At 42.0% G+C, this 15,313-nt stretch overlaps 3 protein-coding genes across 4 annotated transcripts; 2 read left to right on the forward strand and 1 right to left on the reverse strand.

Annotated features, from left to right (window-relative positions):
• Positions 1-949: 949 nt before the first annotated feature.
• On the forward strand, positions 950-3,722 carry LOC125742541 (uncharacterized). Its single transcript, XM_049014645.1, has 4 exons — positions 950-1,310; positions 2,412-2,505; positions 2,676-2,763; positions 3,069-3,722. Exons 1-4 carry the CDS (start codon positions 1,289-1,291, stop codon positions 3,501-3,503), a joined length of 639 nt encoding a protein of 212 aa, XP_048870602.1. The 5' UTR covers positions 950-1,288; the 3' UTR covers positions 3,504-3,722.
• Positions 3,723-4,105: 383 nt separating this feature from the next.
• Positions 4,106-7,109, reverse strand: LOC125742528 (putative nuclease HARBI1). 2 transcript variants are annotated; one of them, XM_049014624.1, is made up of 3 exons: positions 6,904-7,109; positions 6,208-6,314; positions 4,106-5,233 (listed from the first exon to the last, which is right to left on the reverse strand). In XM_049014624.1, exons 1-3 carry the CDS (start codon positions 6,926-6,928, stop codon positions 4,232-4,234), a joined length of 1,134 nt encoding a protein of 377 aa, XP_048870581.1. In that variant the 5' UTR covers positions 6,929-7,109; the 3' UTR covers positions 4,106-4,231. The 2 variants fall into 2 exon arrangements, with proteins under 2 accessions (XP_048870581.1, XP_048870580.1); XM_049014623.1 differs by having other exon boundaries at positions 4,106-5,287; positions 6,904-7,108.
• A 20-nt stretch (positions 7,110-7,129) lies between these two features.
• Positions 7,130-14,575, forward strand: LOC125742546 (centromere protein M-like). The gene is made up of 6 exons (XM_049014651.1): positions 7,130-7,399; positions 7,817-7,896; positions 8,098-8,196; positions 8,734-8,813; positions 9,303-9,394; positions 11,960-14,575. The coding sequence occupies exons 1-6, from the start codon at positions 7,343-7,345 to the stop codon at positions 12,107-12,109; spliced, it is 558 nt and encodes a 185-aa protein (XP_048870608.1). The 5' UTR covers positions 7,130-7,342; the 3' UTR covers positions 12,110-14,575.
• Positions 14,576-15,313: the final 738 nt, after the last annotated feature.

Below are 15,313 nucleotides of genomic sequence, written 5' to 3' on the forward strand. Positions count from 1 at the left end.
ATTGCTGCCAAAGGTGGTTCTACAAGCTATTGAATCACTTAGGGGTATACTTAGGTTTTCACACATGGCTTCTCCATTTTGACTCCGTTTTTTGTTAAATAAATAATGACACAGTGGAATTTCTTGTGTGTTGTTTTACACCTTAAGTTAGATGTAAAAATTTTTAGAAGCTGGTAAAGACCAGGTGCGTTTTAATTAGGCCTACATCCTGATATGTAAAACCACGGAACTGAAAGAGGATGTACTTTTTGTATGGCATTTTACAATTAAAAAAAACTTTAATTAGGTAAACAGAAATGGGGGCAGCGTGTGGCTCTGTGGGCTAAGCCAGTGTGCCTGTAATCAGAAGGTCACAGGTTCAAACCCAGCCTCTACATAGCTGTGGCCCTTAACCCCCAGCTCCCTGGGTGCCCCAACAGGTGGCTGCCCTTCGCAGACAGCTTACTCTGCAAAGAGCAAGTTGAGGGAGGCATAAAGAGAATTTCCCCACAGGGATCAATGAAGTATCAATTATCTTTCTTAGAAAAGTGTTCTGAAATGAGGAATTCAATGTGCCACACAACCTTAAATACATCTAGCCATATCCAGGGCTGGACTACAATTAAAAACCAGCCGTGGGCCTTTTTCTGGCCCACAAACTCATCGACCCACCAGGAAAATCCCAGGTACGCCAGATGGAGAGTCCAACCCCACTCATATCAGTGGGAATCATTCTTATGTGAGTTTATGGGTAGTGTGAGAATTTGATGGCTACTCATTTTAAAACCCAGAAAAATTAACACAGATTATAACAAAATTTTAACTTTATATTTACAAGGTTAGATTTAATGATTTAAGTACATTTCAAATTCAAATACTTGATTATTTTTATTATTTAAAATGGGACAATGCACGGACTACACTTCCCAGCGTTTATACATAGACACGCGTATATTCAGTCATTTAGAAGTTAATAATTTGGTCAAACATGGCGCTGCGATGGGCCCCAAATTAACGTGCGCTATAAACACGTGGTTTGCTGTGCGCCTATGAGTGCTTTAAGTCGAAATACTGGACTGGAAGACTCTGCTTTTGCGCGGTTGAGGGAAAGCTCGAGTATCTAGGGTGTCCCAATATTTATATGGCGAATGCGTGAGGACTGGACCGAGCTCTCTTCGACCCTAAACAGAAATCCGCTGTCGTCTCTGGCTTTGGCAAAGGGAATTACCCAGAAGTCTTCTGTCTTCAAGCCACCGACCTATCAGTGTATCCAGAGGACCTGGCCGGAAGAAAAATGAAATAAAAGAAAATGGCGGATAATACTCTGAAATGTAAGATATTTAACGCATTTTCTTGTTTCCGGTAAAAAAAAATAATGTCGCGTTAATGTAAAGCAACTCCCATTCCCATATTAATGCAGCGATTGAATTGAATGCGACTGAAGTCCGCCAGTATTTGGGTTTGTGTGTCATATACAGTTGCGGGCTAGCAGTGTGAGTGTCCCAAGCCGTTAGTGGCACCAGTGGCAAGGGCGCGTGTGTGTCCCTAAGCATTGGAAAACGCCCTAGCTGGCCGGTCCACTTCGCGTTCTTGTATTTCGGAAAAATTGCGTTTGGAGCCGTGGGATTCGGTTTTAAGAAATACGGTTCACGTTAAATAAGACCAAAACTAAATAAAAACTGCCTCAAAAAATACTACCCAATTTTAAAGTAATTAAACTGAGCGCATCATTACTAAGGTCTCTGTAGAATACAGCTAATCACATTTACTTTACATCTGATTCAGTGTTCGTGGTCTTGTGTACATGCACAAACCCTGTCAAGTCGGGATAAACGTAATATTTGTAAACAACTTTTGATTCCTTTATTTTCTATGCTGTGTTTTAATTAAGAAAGTGAACTGTGTCCAAACAGCATTTTAAGTGGTTTTTACGCATTCAAGCGCTTTACAGTGGCTGCAGTAAATTTGATGAACCGAAATTCGGTTGGTACTAGTAATTAACGTAAAAAAAGTTTCTGTTTTCAACACAACCATCACTTGTGTTCAGTCCCTGTTTATGAATTACAGTGGCCTCATGCATTTGCTGGACCAGAGTAGAGTGGAGTTTGTGTCCATCGATAAAACAACCAGGGATGTGCTGGTTAGTGGTAGAAACGTGGTAGAAATTATAAAACAAATATTCAGCTTGCAGTCGCCATAACGGTCACTTGATGCCTAAATCCATCTGAAATGTGTGTAATTTCTCAGGCATATTTTGAATGAAAGATAAAAACCTAGTGACCTATAGTAAGTTAAGTGGATTATTCATAAAAAGGATCACAATATAAACTAAATCTTAACACTTTTATAAAATGTAAATGTATATTTGGACATCTTCATTGGGGTCATTGTGATTTTTAAGTGGTTCATTTTGTTTTTCGAACCTCACACAGGGACAGATGAACAGACGCTGCAACTGATCCAGCTGCGGATAGAAAACGAGCATCTTTTCACAGGGCACCGGAATGCGTCTGTGAACGGATTTGAGTAATGCTGCATAACATGCCTTCCTGTATTTTAACTGAACCATGAGTTGGGCAGGAAGTGATCCTTTACCAACAAATATTAGTGTGTCCTTTACTGCTGTGACAGTGTCAGGTGTCACCTGCGTGTAAACCTACGTCGTACAAATATGTGCATTTTCAATGTCTACGCAGTGAAATAATCAAGAAAATGGACTTGGAAGGGAAGATGACCGCCAAACAAGCTGCCAAAAAATGGGAAAACCTAAAGAAAAAGTACAAGGTATATTATCAGTTTCTAAAACCTTGCGATCCTTTAAATCAGAGCTAGATAAGACTTTACGCTATTAGTTGAATTCAAGTGAGCTCGTTTGTAAACTTACGTTATTTTTTTATTGGAGGCAGCAGGTGGCGCTGTTGCATTATAGTTCCAGGGTATTGGTATTTGGATCCTGTATGCAGTGTGTGGGGAGGTTGTATGTTGACTTGAGGGTCCGTGCCATGTGTTGGACTGGCATCTGGGGTTCCTGGGACAGCTCCCATTTGTTTTTGTTATATATGAATATTATTTTTTTTTGTTACTGTCAGGACCTGATGGCAGCCATGGCAGATCAGTGGCCGTTCTTCTCTGCCATGCATGCCGCTGTCTGCCAGAAGCCCGCCACACAACCTTTACATGTAATCGCCTCGTGCACCAGCACGGAGCAGGCCACGTTGCCCATGGCGACCTCCGACACAGACGACACGAAGGATCCCGGCGAATTCAGCGCGTGGACCTCCGCCACAACCACGGACAGCTGCGTGGCTGATGACAGCGTGGCGCAGAGCGAGCTGTCGTTCGCCGGTTCCATTGGGCAGAAGCGGAAGAGGAGCAGCCTGTTGGACTACCTGAAGAAAGAGTCCGAGCGGGAAGAAAAGCGGTTCAAAGATGCGGAAGCCAGAGAAGCAGCCAGACATGAAGAGAACCAGAGGCAGATGAGCAGATTGCTTTCTGCCTTTGAAAGAATGGTGGAAAAGATGTAGATTACACACTACACTACAGTACCAATATTGTTTTTACTTGTTTCCCAGCAGTGTGTTAAAATATCAGTCCTAAAATAGTTGCGTATTGATTGTTTGTAAACAAAGACAAAGAAATAGGTAAACCTTTGTTTAAGCCTAGATCCTCAGTTGAAACTGTGGGGTTTGTAAAAAAAATTGTTAGGTCTACATATAAAAATGGCGGCAAGCCTTATAACTGGTGACAGGACACTGGTCTTGTAGGACACAAACTAGCACGAGTAGTAGGGCTGAGTGGTACTGATCCTCCTCTTCCTAATAGAGAGGGCAGACGTCTTTACCTAGTAAATGAGGTGACTAAACCAAGCAGGTTCTAAGAAAAGGACTTCCACTGGAAAATGTCAGAATTGAGTCAGACAAACATTTAAGATGGCGTCATGTGGCTCATCATGTTAGGACTCTGTGCCCATGACTGGAAGGATGCTAGTTCAAATCCCATAGTCGTCAGAGTGGTTGTGTTGTTGGTCCCTTGGGTAAGGCCCTTAACCCCAAGTTCTCCGGGGACTGGCTGACCCCGCTTTATCACTTGTATGCCACTTTAGATAAAAGCATCTGTTAAACAACCGTTTAGGCAGAACAATTTAATCACATTTTTTGACACTTTTCATTTACTCATTTTCCGAAATATTTCCAAAGCAACTGCCTTTCAGTCTTGAACCAGAATAATTTCTGGAAAAACGTCGACATTTTGGTTAACAGTAATCATGATCCTGCAAGTGAACAGGAAGAGGAAGCGGAGCATGCACATCTGCTGCCAGACGGTCCCTTATGTGTGACCCGCTCCTCTCGTGGGCCTGAAGCTTTTCAGGAGGCGGTACCAAGTTCCTGGCTCTTTCACAGTCGTGCTCCGGCCTCAGAAAGTCCCCATTCATCAGGCAGACGTTGTGCAAGAAGGCACACGCTGTGATGACATCTGAGCAAAAGGCGGTGCTCACTTCCAGCGGCTTGGAAAACGTTAACCTCCAGCGGGCTCTCATCATGCCGAAGGCCTGCAGAACACCGGAGTGCGCCAGGGAGTGACTCTCGTTGAACTTTTGCTCAGCCCTCACCTCGGAGGCCATTTTGTACGGCGTGATCAGGCATATCGGTGTTACCAAACATGGGTATTCCTCTTCACCTAGAATAAAGTACTCTGGGGGCGGGTAGCTAGCATTTTGGTAAACGGGGCTATTTCGCAGCACGGTAGAGACATGCACAGACCCAGGGTAGCCAACGAAAATGTCCAGAAATTTGCCTTGGGAATCACATATCGCCTGCATTTGAACGGAGTGGAACTGCATGTGGTTAAAGTAATAGGCCTCGTTTTGTTTCGGAGGCTTTATCCGGAAGTGGCAGCCGTCGATGGCACCGACGGCTTTTCCAAAAGCCGAGTGACGGCCCACGTGTGCGAATCTGCCGGCGATGGCGTCTAGCTCCTCCGGGCTGGGCAGTGACACCACTTTGTGAAGGTTCTTCTTGATTTGCTGGGCCATTTTGTGCACTATGCGGTAGACCGTGCTCTTGGGCACGCTGAAGGTCTGCGCCGTCGCCCTGTACGACAGGCCGTGAGCCAGCCAGTATGCGAACACCAGCACCTCCAGATGGTGGGCCCAGCCATGGTCCTTTTCCTGATGAGTGACTTGCATCAGCTCATTCATGCTTCGCCGCCTCAGTCTGTAATGCATCCAGAGATCTTGCTCCGGGTCGAAATACACCTGCAGAACCGGAACGTTCCGGTTCAGCTTGGCATAGGAAACTGAGGGGTTTGCCTACAACAAGAACATTGTTACTCTTGATAAATATTTATAATCACCTACTTAAAGTTGGTTCTAAAACCAGAAACTAAAAAAAACATACTTATACTTACATTTTTAATGCCTGGACTCACTGCTACATCACATTTACGGCATTTGCCAGACGCCCTTAGCCACTTATATAAGTGCTTAGGAATCTCACCAGTGAATACATCCTGATACTGGTTCAATAGAACCCGACTTACTATCTATCTAAAAACCTCCCATCGCAAGTAATACATTTTTTTTAATGAATATAATCCTGGAAGGCCTAATCCAAGTACTCCCAAAAGAGGTGGGTTTTTAGTCATGGTTTGAAGACACAGCTTTCAAATGCCATGTCATAATTGGAATAACCATTTCAAAACCATTTTAAATGTGCTTTGTAAGGCTGCATGATATTACAATGGGATATATGAAATTGCTACAAGTAATGAAATACTGAAAAAGAAGATAAAATTACCTGAAATTATTATTGACAGTTTATCGATCCCTGTGAAGAAATACTCTTCATAGCTCCCCCTCCCCCACAGATACCCCCCCCCCCCCCACCTGTGGCAGCGCCTAGGGAGCTGGAGGCTAAGGGCCTTGCTCAGGGACCCACAGGTGTGTTGAGGCTGGGCTTGATGCCGACCTTCAGGTCTCGGACACAGGTTTAGCCCACTGGGCCACATACCGAGCCCGTATAAGCTTAGCTTATAGCCAAGCAAAACTTAAGTACCAATAGAGTATCAAATAAACTGGTGGTGTTGCCGCAAGCTGTATCAACAGACCCAAAGCAGTGCCAGCAGCAGCGATGTGATTATCACACACGTGTACCTCAGTATGACGACACTAAAGCGATATATCGTGCAGCCCTACTGGTTTATTGCAGCAGTAGGAACCGGCACCCTGACCTGGTTGGCATGAAGCAGCTCCAAGAACCGCCTCCGCTTTCGCAGTCTGGCTAAACTTCTCAGTCTGGTTTTGTTCAGATGTTGGAACAAAAACAAGGCGAAGGCCACTGCAACAGGAAAACCGAGATTAGTCCAACAGCAGAAAACCCAGCGGACCCAGCGCTAAGTGGCGAAAACGTGACATAATGTGTAGCTACATGTACAACCTAAATTCAAAGGGTGATATGTAATCCAGTGTGCAGATCTGCAACCCTTATCGAGAAAAGCAGTCGGAAGAAAGATGGATGGAAGAGCATTGGGAGAATTGCTTACATTTACAGATAAAGTATAAACAGAGCAATTTATGCAGTAAATACGTTAGGCCTTATATTTAACTTCAGAATTAAACTGGCTTCCCATTACCTTACTCCTACTATCATTACTGTAACTAGCGCATCTATCAATTCCGATTGCGTTTTATTTTTCTATTCTACTTCCAACTGCTTGCATCAGTCAGGATCACTGGGGCGGCACAGATGATGAGTACACTCTGGAAGGGAAGCCAGTCAATTTCAGGGGGCTTGTACTATTTGGGAAATGTATAGACGTCCTTAACCTGCGGCACAAAATCTGCATAACGAGGTGAGACCGCTAGCCCTGGAGGCGTGAGACAAATATGCCACTTACGTTGGACACGTAACAAAAGTCAGATCATACCTTTCTCCATTGTGTTTTTTACCATATTTCCTCTTCGTAAAGACTTAGACTGTAAACACAGTACACGCGTCGGGCATTACAAATGACTCAGATGCGTCCCCAGTCAGGTTATGAATTAAACACTTGTAGAAAAAAATCATTATATTGCAATCTGCGCCCCATCTATTTTGAAGCCGTAAATGGGTGTCACCTTTTTCGCGTGAGCGTCCACGCGCAGCACACCAGAGTCAGGGTCGTCTTACGTCTCTGTGACGTAAGACGTATATTTCACGCACGTTCGAATATTGTTGGCGCGCTTTTCCTGCGCTTGACAACAAGAGCTCGCTGACCAACGGCTATTTAACAATATTAAGACGTTGTCCTTATGTCGCCTCAGTAGCCGGGTCGGTGGCTACCTATAATGTGTTTGTTTTTGTTGTCCTGATACATAGCAGACGGAATGTCTTCGATTAAACCGTTTTCTAAATTGCCGCAGCTGAACACTGCAAACGTACTGGTGAGTAGTACATTTTTACAGCGGTCGTTTATAAGTGTATAACAGAGGCGGCCAGTCTTATTCAGAAAAGACTGTTGTGTATTCGGATTTTCGGATCTGAAAAGTTGTCACTGACTTTAAATTAGTGACATAAAGGTTATCCTAAAAACTAGCCTACACCCTTGGCCCTTTGTGGATAAGATTTGTCACTCCGGTGTGTAACTATGCATAACAGTCTTATGTGTAACTGCTCACGAAAACAAATTGAGCTTATCTGAGGATAAACTCAGTCTTTGACATCGGCGGTGAAAGTAAAATGTTCGATCGAGTTTGTTTTTCCTGGAGATAAGATTGTATGTCTTCATAATACTGAATGATCTTGAATTGGTGTCTGAAGGCCACTGCGTTTCATTATACTCTTAATGCGATTGATCATAGCTGGTGGAGAACGAAGGAAAGCTTCAGAATGACTTGGCAGATGCTATTGTTCGGCAAGAAAGCAACATCAACGTTACAGTGTAGGTTTTTCTGTTTGTCTCCTTGCTTCTCATCCCTAAATTCAGTAACCCTGCATCCCTACACATCTTAGTGCTTTTGTCCAGGAGCCATACCAGTCCAAACTTTTCCCTTCGCTTTGTCGTTTTGTGCCCTTTCCATCCTCTGTAGTAACATCAGTCATTTGTCTTTAAACCTGAGTACTTTTATACCTGTTTTTTTAGGAGGCTGGCTCGAGGGCTGCCCCTACCGGCTGAGAACGAGGAGAATAGACCCCGAATCGACTTGGTTGTTTTCATAGTGCACCTCTTCTCTGAACACAGGTACTTGGTTTGCATGCAGAACAGTGTTGATTTTATTTTTATGTATTCTCTTATTTAATGCCAAGTGACTGCTGTCAATGTTAAAAGCTTTTAAAATGTCCAAGGAGTCTTGGTTAGGAGTGTCAGCCTATTGGCAATGAAATTCGGGTCATTTTCCAGCCAAAAACTTACATTAGTGTCAGAAGTAGGGCGAGATCCCGTGGGTAGTAGATGTAGAAGGGAAGTATGCTAGGGTTTCATGAAGCTAACCTGTGTTATGGCAGTCAAACCTACGGTCCTCACCAGAAGACACTTCAGCCTATTGTGCAGTTTTGGTTGCTGCCCTTTGTGTGAGAAACTAGAATTTGAGCCCCTCTGCTGTTCCTTAGTGAAAGTACAAGAGAATTAAGTAAACAGTATTTGCAGGGGTGAGCTCAGTCTGCCTCCAGTGAGTTTTTCAGGTGTCTTCTGAGTTGTGAAGGGTTAATTGCATAAGACAGAGCCTCAACCTGTCTTTGCAGGTATTGCATTTTTAACATAAGAATTCAAACCTTTCAGCCTTGTTTCAACGGAGAACTCTCTGAAGCAGTTAGACACTGGTTACTTTCTGGGCAAAGTCTGTTTCCTAGTGACTGGTGGTAAGTGATTTTTTGTTTAATTATTTGATTTCCTCCTGCCTTGTAAATATGAACAGTTTAATAGGTCTGAGATCTGTGCCCAGTCATTGGTTTAAATCCCCTGAGTCAGCAAACTAATCATATGAGCAAGGACCTTAACCCCATTTGATTCAGTGGCACCAGCTTCCCCTGCACTGTGACCTCATCGACATGCCCTCTGCTAAATACGTACCATGTGCTATTTGCACTAAATATGTAAATATTCATCCTTCTGCAGCAGGAACACAGAGGCTTGTGTTATTACTGTTCACTTGTTTTGTGCAATGAAAGACCTGCGATTTGTATACCTGCACATTCCCTGAAGTTATTATTATGGCACCTGGCCAATGGGTAGAATAACAGTTGCCCAAATGGGATTTGACCCCACAACCTCTCTGCTGTTTCAGTGAATTAACGACAAGCAGGTATTCTGAAGGTTTCTTCCTCTTTATGTGTCTTTGTACCTGTTAGCGCGTTGTGGATTAGTCCCTGATGAGCGACTGGTCTCCCTCAGGAAGCTGGCTGCTTCTCTGCACTGCCCCCTGCTGTTTGCTGAGCATCAGGTGTGTGTTTCTCTTCCCCGGCATGGCATTTCCTTACATAATCCGAACTGGATCGGGAAGACACACGATCCTTGTGTGAGGGTTGTGAGATTCATCTGTTAAATATGCAGCATATGATACATGTACTTTGGATCTGAATTCTGTGATAAGCTACAGATTCACCCTGTTCCATTAATGGAGATGAGTGGGTATTAAATTTAGTGTAATTATTATTGGTATGGATTAGTATAAAAAATAGTAGTGTGTGTTTAGTGGTGTTATTAGATCATAAATAGTGTTAAAAGCTAGGTATGTAAGCAAAGATTTTAGATTAGCTATGTTCTGAGTGCTGTAATGCTTTGCTAGCTTACAGCTGGGCATTTCTTAAAGGACAATGATTTTTTCCAATAAATCAGAGTAAGTGGTGAATTGTGTGTATGAAAAAGCGATTAACAGTACTATATCTCACTTTCTAGATATGGCTCCCCTTTGACCTACCTCTTAGATAAATTGCTTAAATTAATGAAATGAGATTTACCGTATTTCCTGAAGTCGTACCTGGGTCTTTTATTTACTGAAGCCGCAGAAGTAACTGGCCTTAATTAGAGGCAAGCTTGTATTAGAGGCAGGCCTTTATTTCGGATTCCCTCTGTTACTGCATTACGCTGTTAATACATATTCTATATATGAATGACCCATATGCCGCTATTGTGTCAGTTTGAACCCTGTTAAACACACTGGGTACATTTACTGGAAAAATTAATGTTACTCCAAACATAATCATTAATCGACATTCCTTTTTTACAACACAGTTAAACATCTAATAATAATCATATGTAGCTACAAGCAAAATCTGAGAAAGTAGGATCTTTCCTAAATTTAAACAGTTTACCCTGACAGACAACAAACATTCGGCATTTGTTTTATCAGATAAGACTTGTTCTGTGTTTATTAACATGCGTTTCATAAAACGCTCACACTGACTAAATGCAACTTGGATGCACATTTTTAAGACATCTGAACTCTAGGTGTCTCTCTTTCCTTCAAAACTTACGACGCTCTGATTACACTGATTACTAAGCTACAACAGGTCGATTCCACCTAGTCAATTCATTTTTAGCTTAAACCGTCAGATATCTTAAAATCTTAAACTTTAAGATCACTTTACAGCCCCATTCCCCCCTTATGATGGACCGCTATGCCATCTGGAATATCGGCACATTATTGCAACTTGGTGCTAAGTTAGCACATCTTTCCTTAACTGACCGCTACGTGGTCCTCTGCTACTGGCTTTACTGCCGGAGTTTTGGTGGCCCTTATCTCGGATGCATTCCAAAGACCTGCTAAAGACAGCCAAAACCGCAGATAACAGCAAACAGTCTGCAGACCCCATATATAGTGTGATATTTTTATTTATTCCCCCCCATGTATATACATATGGCAAAGTCTAATTGATAAATTACGCGCAGTAACACATTACCCATGTTACAGTAGTGATAAAGTACATTATTATACTGTACTGTATTGTCTCAAATGAAAGGGATTCTGACATTTTAGCTTAATTCTCAAGTGAAGATGGAGCAGTGAAAAAATGATAATGATAACAGACTAATGTAAATAATGAAACCGCAGATGCAGAGGGACTATAACTCATTCCCACGTCATATATATAGTATTTATGTCTTGAACGAGGCATCGTACATTTTGCTTGCGTAAGAGCAGCCATATGAATTAAGTTTAGTTATAACACTGGTGGCCAGTGAAAGTTAACAGCTTGACTGTCATCTTAAAGTTAGGAGAATTTAAGATTTTGGGAAGTTGGGGTGTAATATAGTGTCAGGATGGTACAGACGATATGCTGTTATGCCAATTGAGTCAACTAGGTGAGATCTGTCTGTCGTGACTTAGTTTGTAGCATAACCGATGAGATGTTAAATTTGTTTTGAGCTCACCCACTGACTCCAACAGCTGATTTTAACGGTTGCTAGTATCATTTAAATTATTTATAACTATTTATAATTAATAATTAAAATTTAAATTTCAATGATGTTTGTTTATTGAATAAAACACCCTCAATATAAATGTGCGTACAAATGTTTATCCCCCCCTGGCCTGTATTTGGGGCCCGGCCTTTATTTGTTCATGTGGACCACACCCCGGACTGTTATATGAAACTCTGTTTTTAATTGAATCCTAGTTTTTATCTGAGGAAATGCGATATTTGCCATTTTGTATGAGTACCGGTACATTGAAATTCCTCTTTTTTGCATGTCCCAGCTTGCTGTCCTTTTGAGAGACAGATAAGTTTGGGGCCTGTTTGTTGTCGGGGCATTTATCTGGTACTCCTGGAACTCTTATGATATGCATCTGTAAAGCATCTATCATATAACACGTATATCATATCACATCTTGTAGTGATACCTGGATTCTCCGAAGGCAATGCAGGTTATGTACTTTGCTGAAGGCCAAAACGGCATAGACTCTCCTTGTTCTTAAATGGCTGATCTTTATGTTTTCTCCTCCAGTTTCCACATTAATGCAGTGCAATTTTTCTCTCCCTTTCCCACTCCGGTCCTCCTCGTGCAGACGAGAGAAGGAGTGAGCACTGCTGCTCAGAGAGTGCTGAAAATACTGAGGGTGTCAGCAGGCTTGGTTCCCATGGTGACCGGCTTGTACCTCTCCAGTGTCAGCCGTTGCACTGTGCCCTTGGACTCAGATGGCAGCGTTCAGGACTGAGCCGGAGATTGACAGAGATGGTGGTCGTCTGGATCTCCGTGGCAGTTGGTTGACCAGCCATGCTGAAATATTGCTCTGAGTTTTTCAGTTTTCCTGTCCACTGGTCTCAGTAAACTTTTGACCTGCATTTATTGACTGCATGATGACCTGAATACCAGTTAAGGCTGCCTGCCATTTGGTTATATACAGTGCCCTCCATAATTATTGGCAACCCTTGTAAAGGTTTGTAAAAAGGATTTGAAATAATCCACCCTTCGGTGATGTAGCTTGATTTCACGCTGGGAATAATGAGGAAAATCCAACCTTCCATTGGTATAAATTTATTCAAAGAAAAACAAATCCTTCACCAAAAAATAATAATTTTTAACCAGAACACCTGCCACAATTATTGGCACCCTAGCAAAATATATTGAACACAATATAACTGAAGTGTTTCCCATGTTAATTGTATTCTTTGAGTTGACTGGGGTTTGTGGGGATCTTCAAGTTATAATCCATGACTTCCTGATTAATTGGGATACATATATGAGGTAAGGAGGAGGCCAAATTCCCTTGGTCATCCATGAAAATTGGAAAGGTAAGAGAACACACAAGCCAAAGGAGGGAGGAGTGTGTTGACCTTCATCAGTCAGGGAATTGGTAAAAAAAATAAAAAATAGCTACTTGCCTGAAATGCCCATTTCTACTGTTATAATAAAATGTGAGCATCAACTGGAACTGTTACAAACCTACCTGGAAGAGGACCCATGTTTACTTTGCCCCCAAATCCACGAAGTTCATTGTTGGTGAATTAGAAGAAAAAGTAAAATCTTGGGGTTGCCACGTCTCCAAAACCACCATCCGACACCACTTTCGCGCTAACAGATTATTTGGGAGGCATGCCAGAAAGAAGTCTTTTCTTTCAGTTAACCACAAACTTAAGCACCTGGAGTTTGCGAGATGCTACTACAACTTTGAAAGGAACCATGTTCTATGGTGTGATGAAACAAAAATGTAGCATTTTGGCAATAAACATTCAAGGTGGGTTTTGTGTAAAAAGATGGTTGGCTATAATGAAAATAACCTTATCCCAATTGTAAACTATGGTGGAGGTTCTGTGATGATGTTGCCTGTTTTTCCTCTAAAGGCCCTGGAAACCTTGTGAGGGTATATGTTGTTATGGATTCCATGAAATACATGGACGTTTTATTTCAAAATTTTACTGCCTCTGCCGGGAAACTAAAACGGGACCATCATTGGATCTTCCAGAAGGACGGTGATCCTAAACACATGCCTAAATAACATAGAAAAGGTTAGCTGACCACAGAATCAAGCTTCTGTCATGGCCATCTCAGACCCCTGACCTGAAAAAAAATAGAGTTGAAAAGGAGAGTGGAGGAGAGGACCTAGGACCCTGGGTTACCTGGAGAGTTTCTGTGAAGTGGAATGGTCTCAGGTGCTTTGCTCTCCACACTAATAAAATGTTATACGACTCTGAGTGCTGGTATACTGGCAAAGGGAGGCAAAGTATTAAATGCTGGGGTGCCAATAATTGTGGCACGTGTGTTTATTTATTGAAAAATATTTCTTGATGAAGGATTTGTTTTTCTTTGATGAAAATTTGATGTTTTTCTTTCTCTCTTTTTACACATCTTTACAAAGGGTGCCGATAACGGCGGAGGACACAGTATTACTCTTATATACTGTACATGTAAATAACAGGCATGTCAGATTCAGCCCCTGACTAAAATTACTCCCATTTCTTTTCAATGTGTTCACGTCTGTGGTCTAGATAGAAGTTGGTTATTTTTGCGGTTTGTACCTGCTCCCTGCTTGAGCTGTAAATATTTTATTTTGTTTGAATTTTAAATTGTGGTTTCAAATAAATTTTCCATCATCCCTTTTAAAAGCCACATCTAAAAAAGGCAAATGTTATTTTCATTGTGTCAACACCAGGTGGTGCAGTCAGTCACCTTTTTATTTCAAATGAATTTTTTTATTTGTTATACGAAGTTTTTCTTTTCCCTCTTTATCTGTACCACTTTTTGTTGTATTGTCGGTTGTAGTTTATGCTTCGGTCTCCTTTACAGGAGTGCAATAGCAGTTTAACCCAAAGGGCGACCACCTCCATACTTGTTGGGCTTGTAAAAACCACCTTCCTCGTTTCTATAACCCATTTTTCCTGTTACTCTCTGGACAGAGAATTTGGAAAATATTGGTTATGGCAAATTCTCCCGAGCGAAATGAGTGGCAGAGTGGCTCCTGCCGCCTCCCAATCTCTGACCTTGCTGAAGTAACCTTCACATTGCCCTTGGATCTTACCGGGGTCTATCCTGTTGCCAAATCTGGTTCCAAAGTGCACACGGCCGTTTACTGAGGGAAGCTGCATGCGCGGTGACACGTACTTGCAGAACAGTTACTGTGCCTGGTTTATGTAAAGCAACTTTATAAATGTATGTGAATAAACTGAATATTTGTGTGATTAAACTGTACGTCTGTCTGACTAAATCTTGCAGCAATATTTTAGTAGTATATATTTTTTGGTTTAATATTTAAATATATATTAATTACTTATATTCATCTGTGGGGTTGCAACTGGATATATAAATTAAATTAATAGTTAACGGTAAGAAAAATCTAGAACATGACGTTCCTTAAGATTCCAGCTCAAAAACAAATGGTGAATAATATATATATATATATATTTTTTTTTTGACGTGGCCCTATATATGTTTAAAGTTGGTCAAGGGTAAGTAGTAGTTTTCTTCTGGTGGCCTTTTAATCAGCAACCGCTTTGGGCCGGAGTCCAGCATGTTTCGAGCCTAAATCATTCAGTATGTGCCTACTGACCAGCTGTTTGGCGCGAAGAGGGAGCGCTGTGCTGCTCCGCTGTCTGCACGTACCACATGGCGTCAGCCCTGTCGGAGGCTGGGAGTGTCGTGGGTGACGGAAACAGTGGCGTGTTAGCGCACGCGAGTTTGCAGATAGCTGAACGTGCACATCAGGGCGGTGGTGGTGGTGGACAGGGGGGTGCAGGAGAAGTTTGAAAATCTGAACCGGGGATTTGAATTGTTACGACTGTAAGTGAGAATTTAGCTTCCGGCCTTTCTGTGAAGGTGATCCAACTCCCTCCAAGAAATATATGTTTTTTTTTTCTTTATTGTACATTTTCCAACTTCTCTTTGTTATAGTCAAATTTATGATCAACCGAAGCTTATTAGATGA

This window comes from Brienomyrus brachyistius, chromosome 5 (assembly GCF_023856365.1).
Source record: "Brienomyrus brachyistius isolate T26 chromosome 5, BBRACH_0.4, whole genome shotgun sequence".
In the NCBI taxonomy this organism is placed as follows: domain Eukaryota; kingdom Metazoa; phylum Chordata; class Actinopteri; order Osteoglossiformes; family Mormyridae; genus Brienomyrus; species Brienomyrus brachyistius.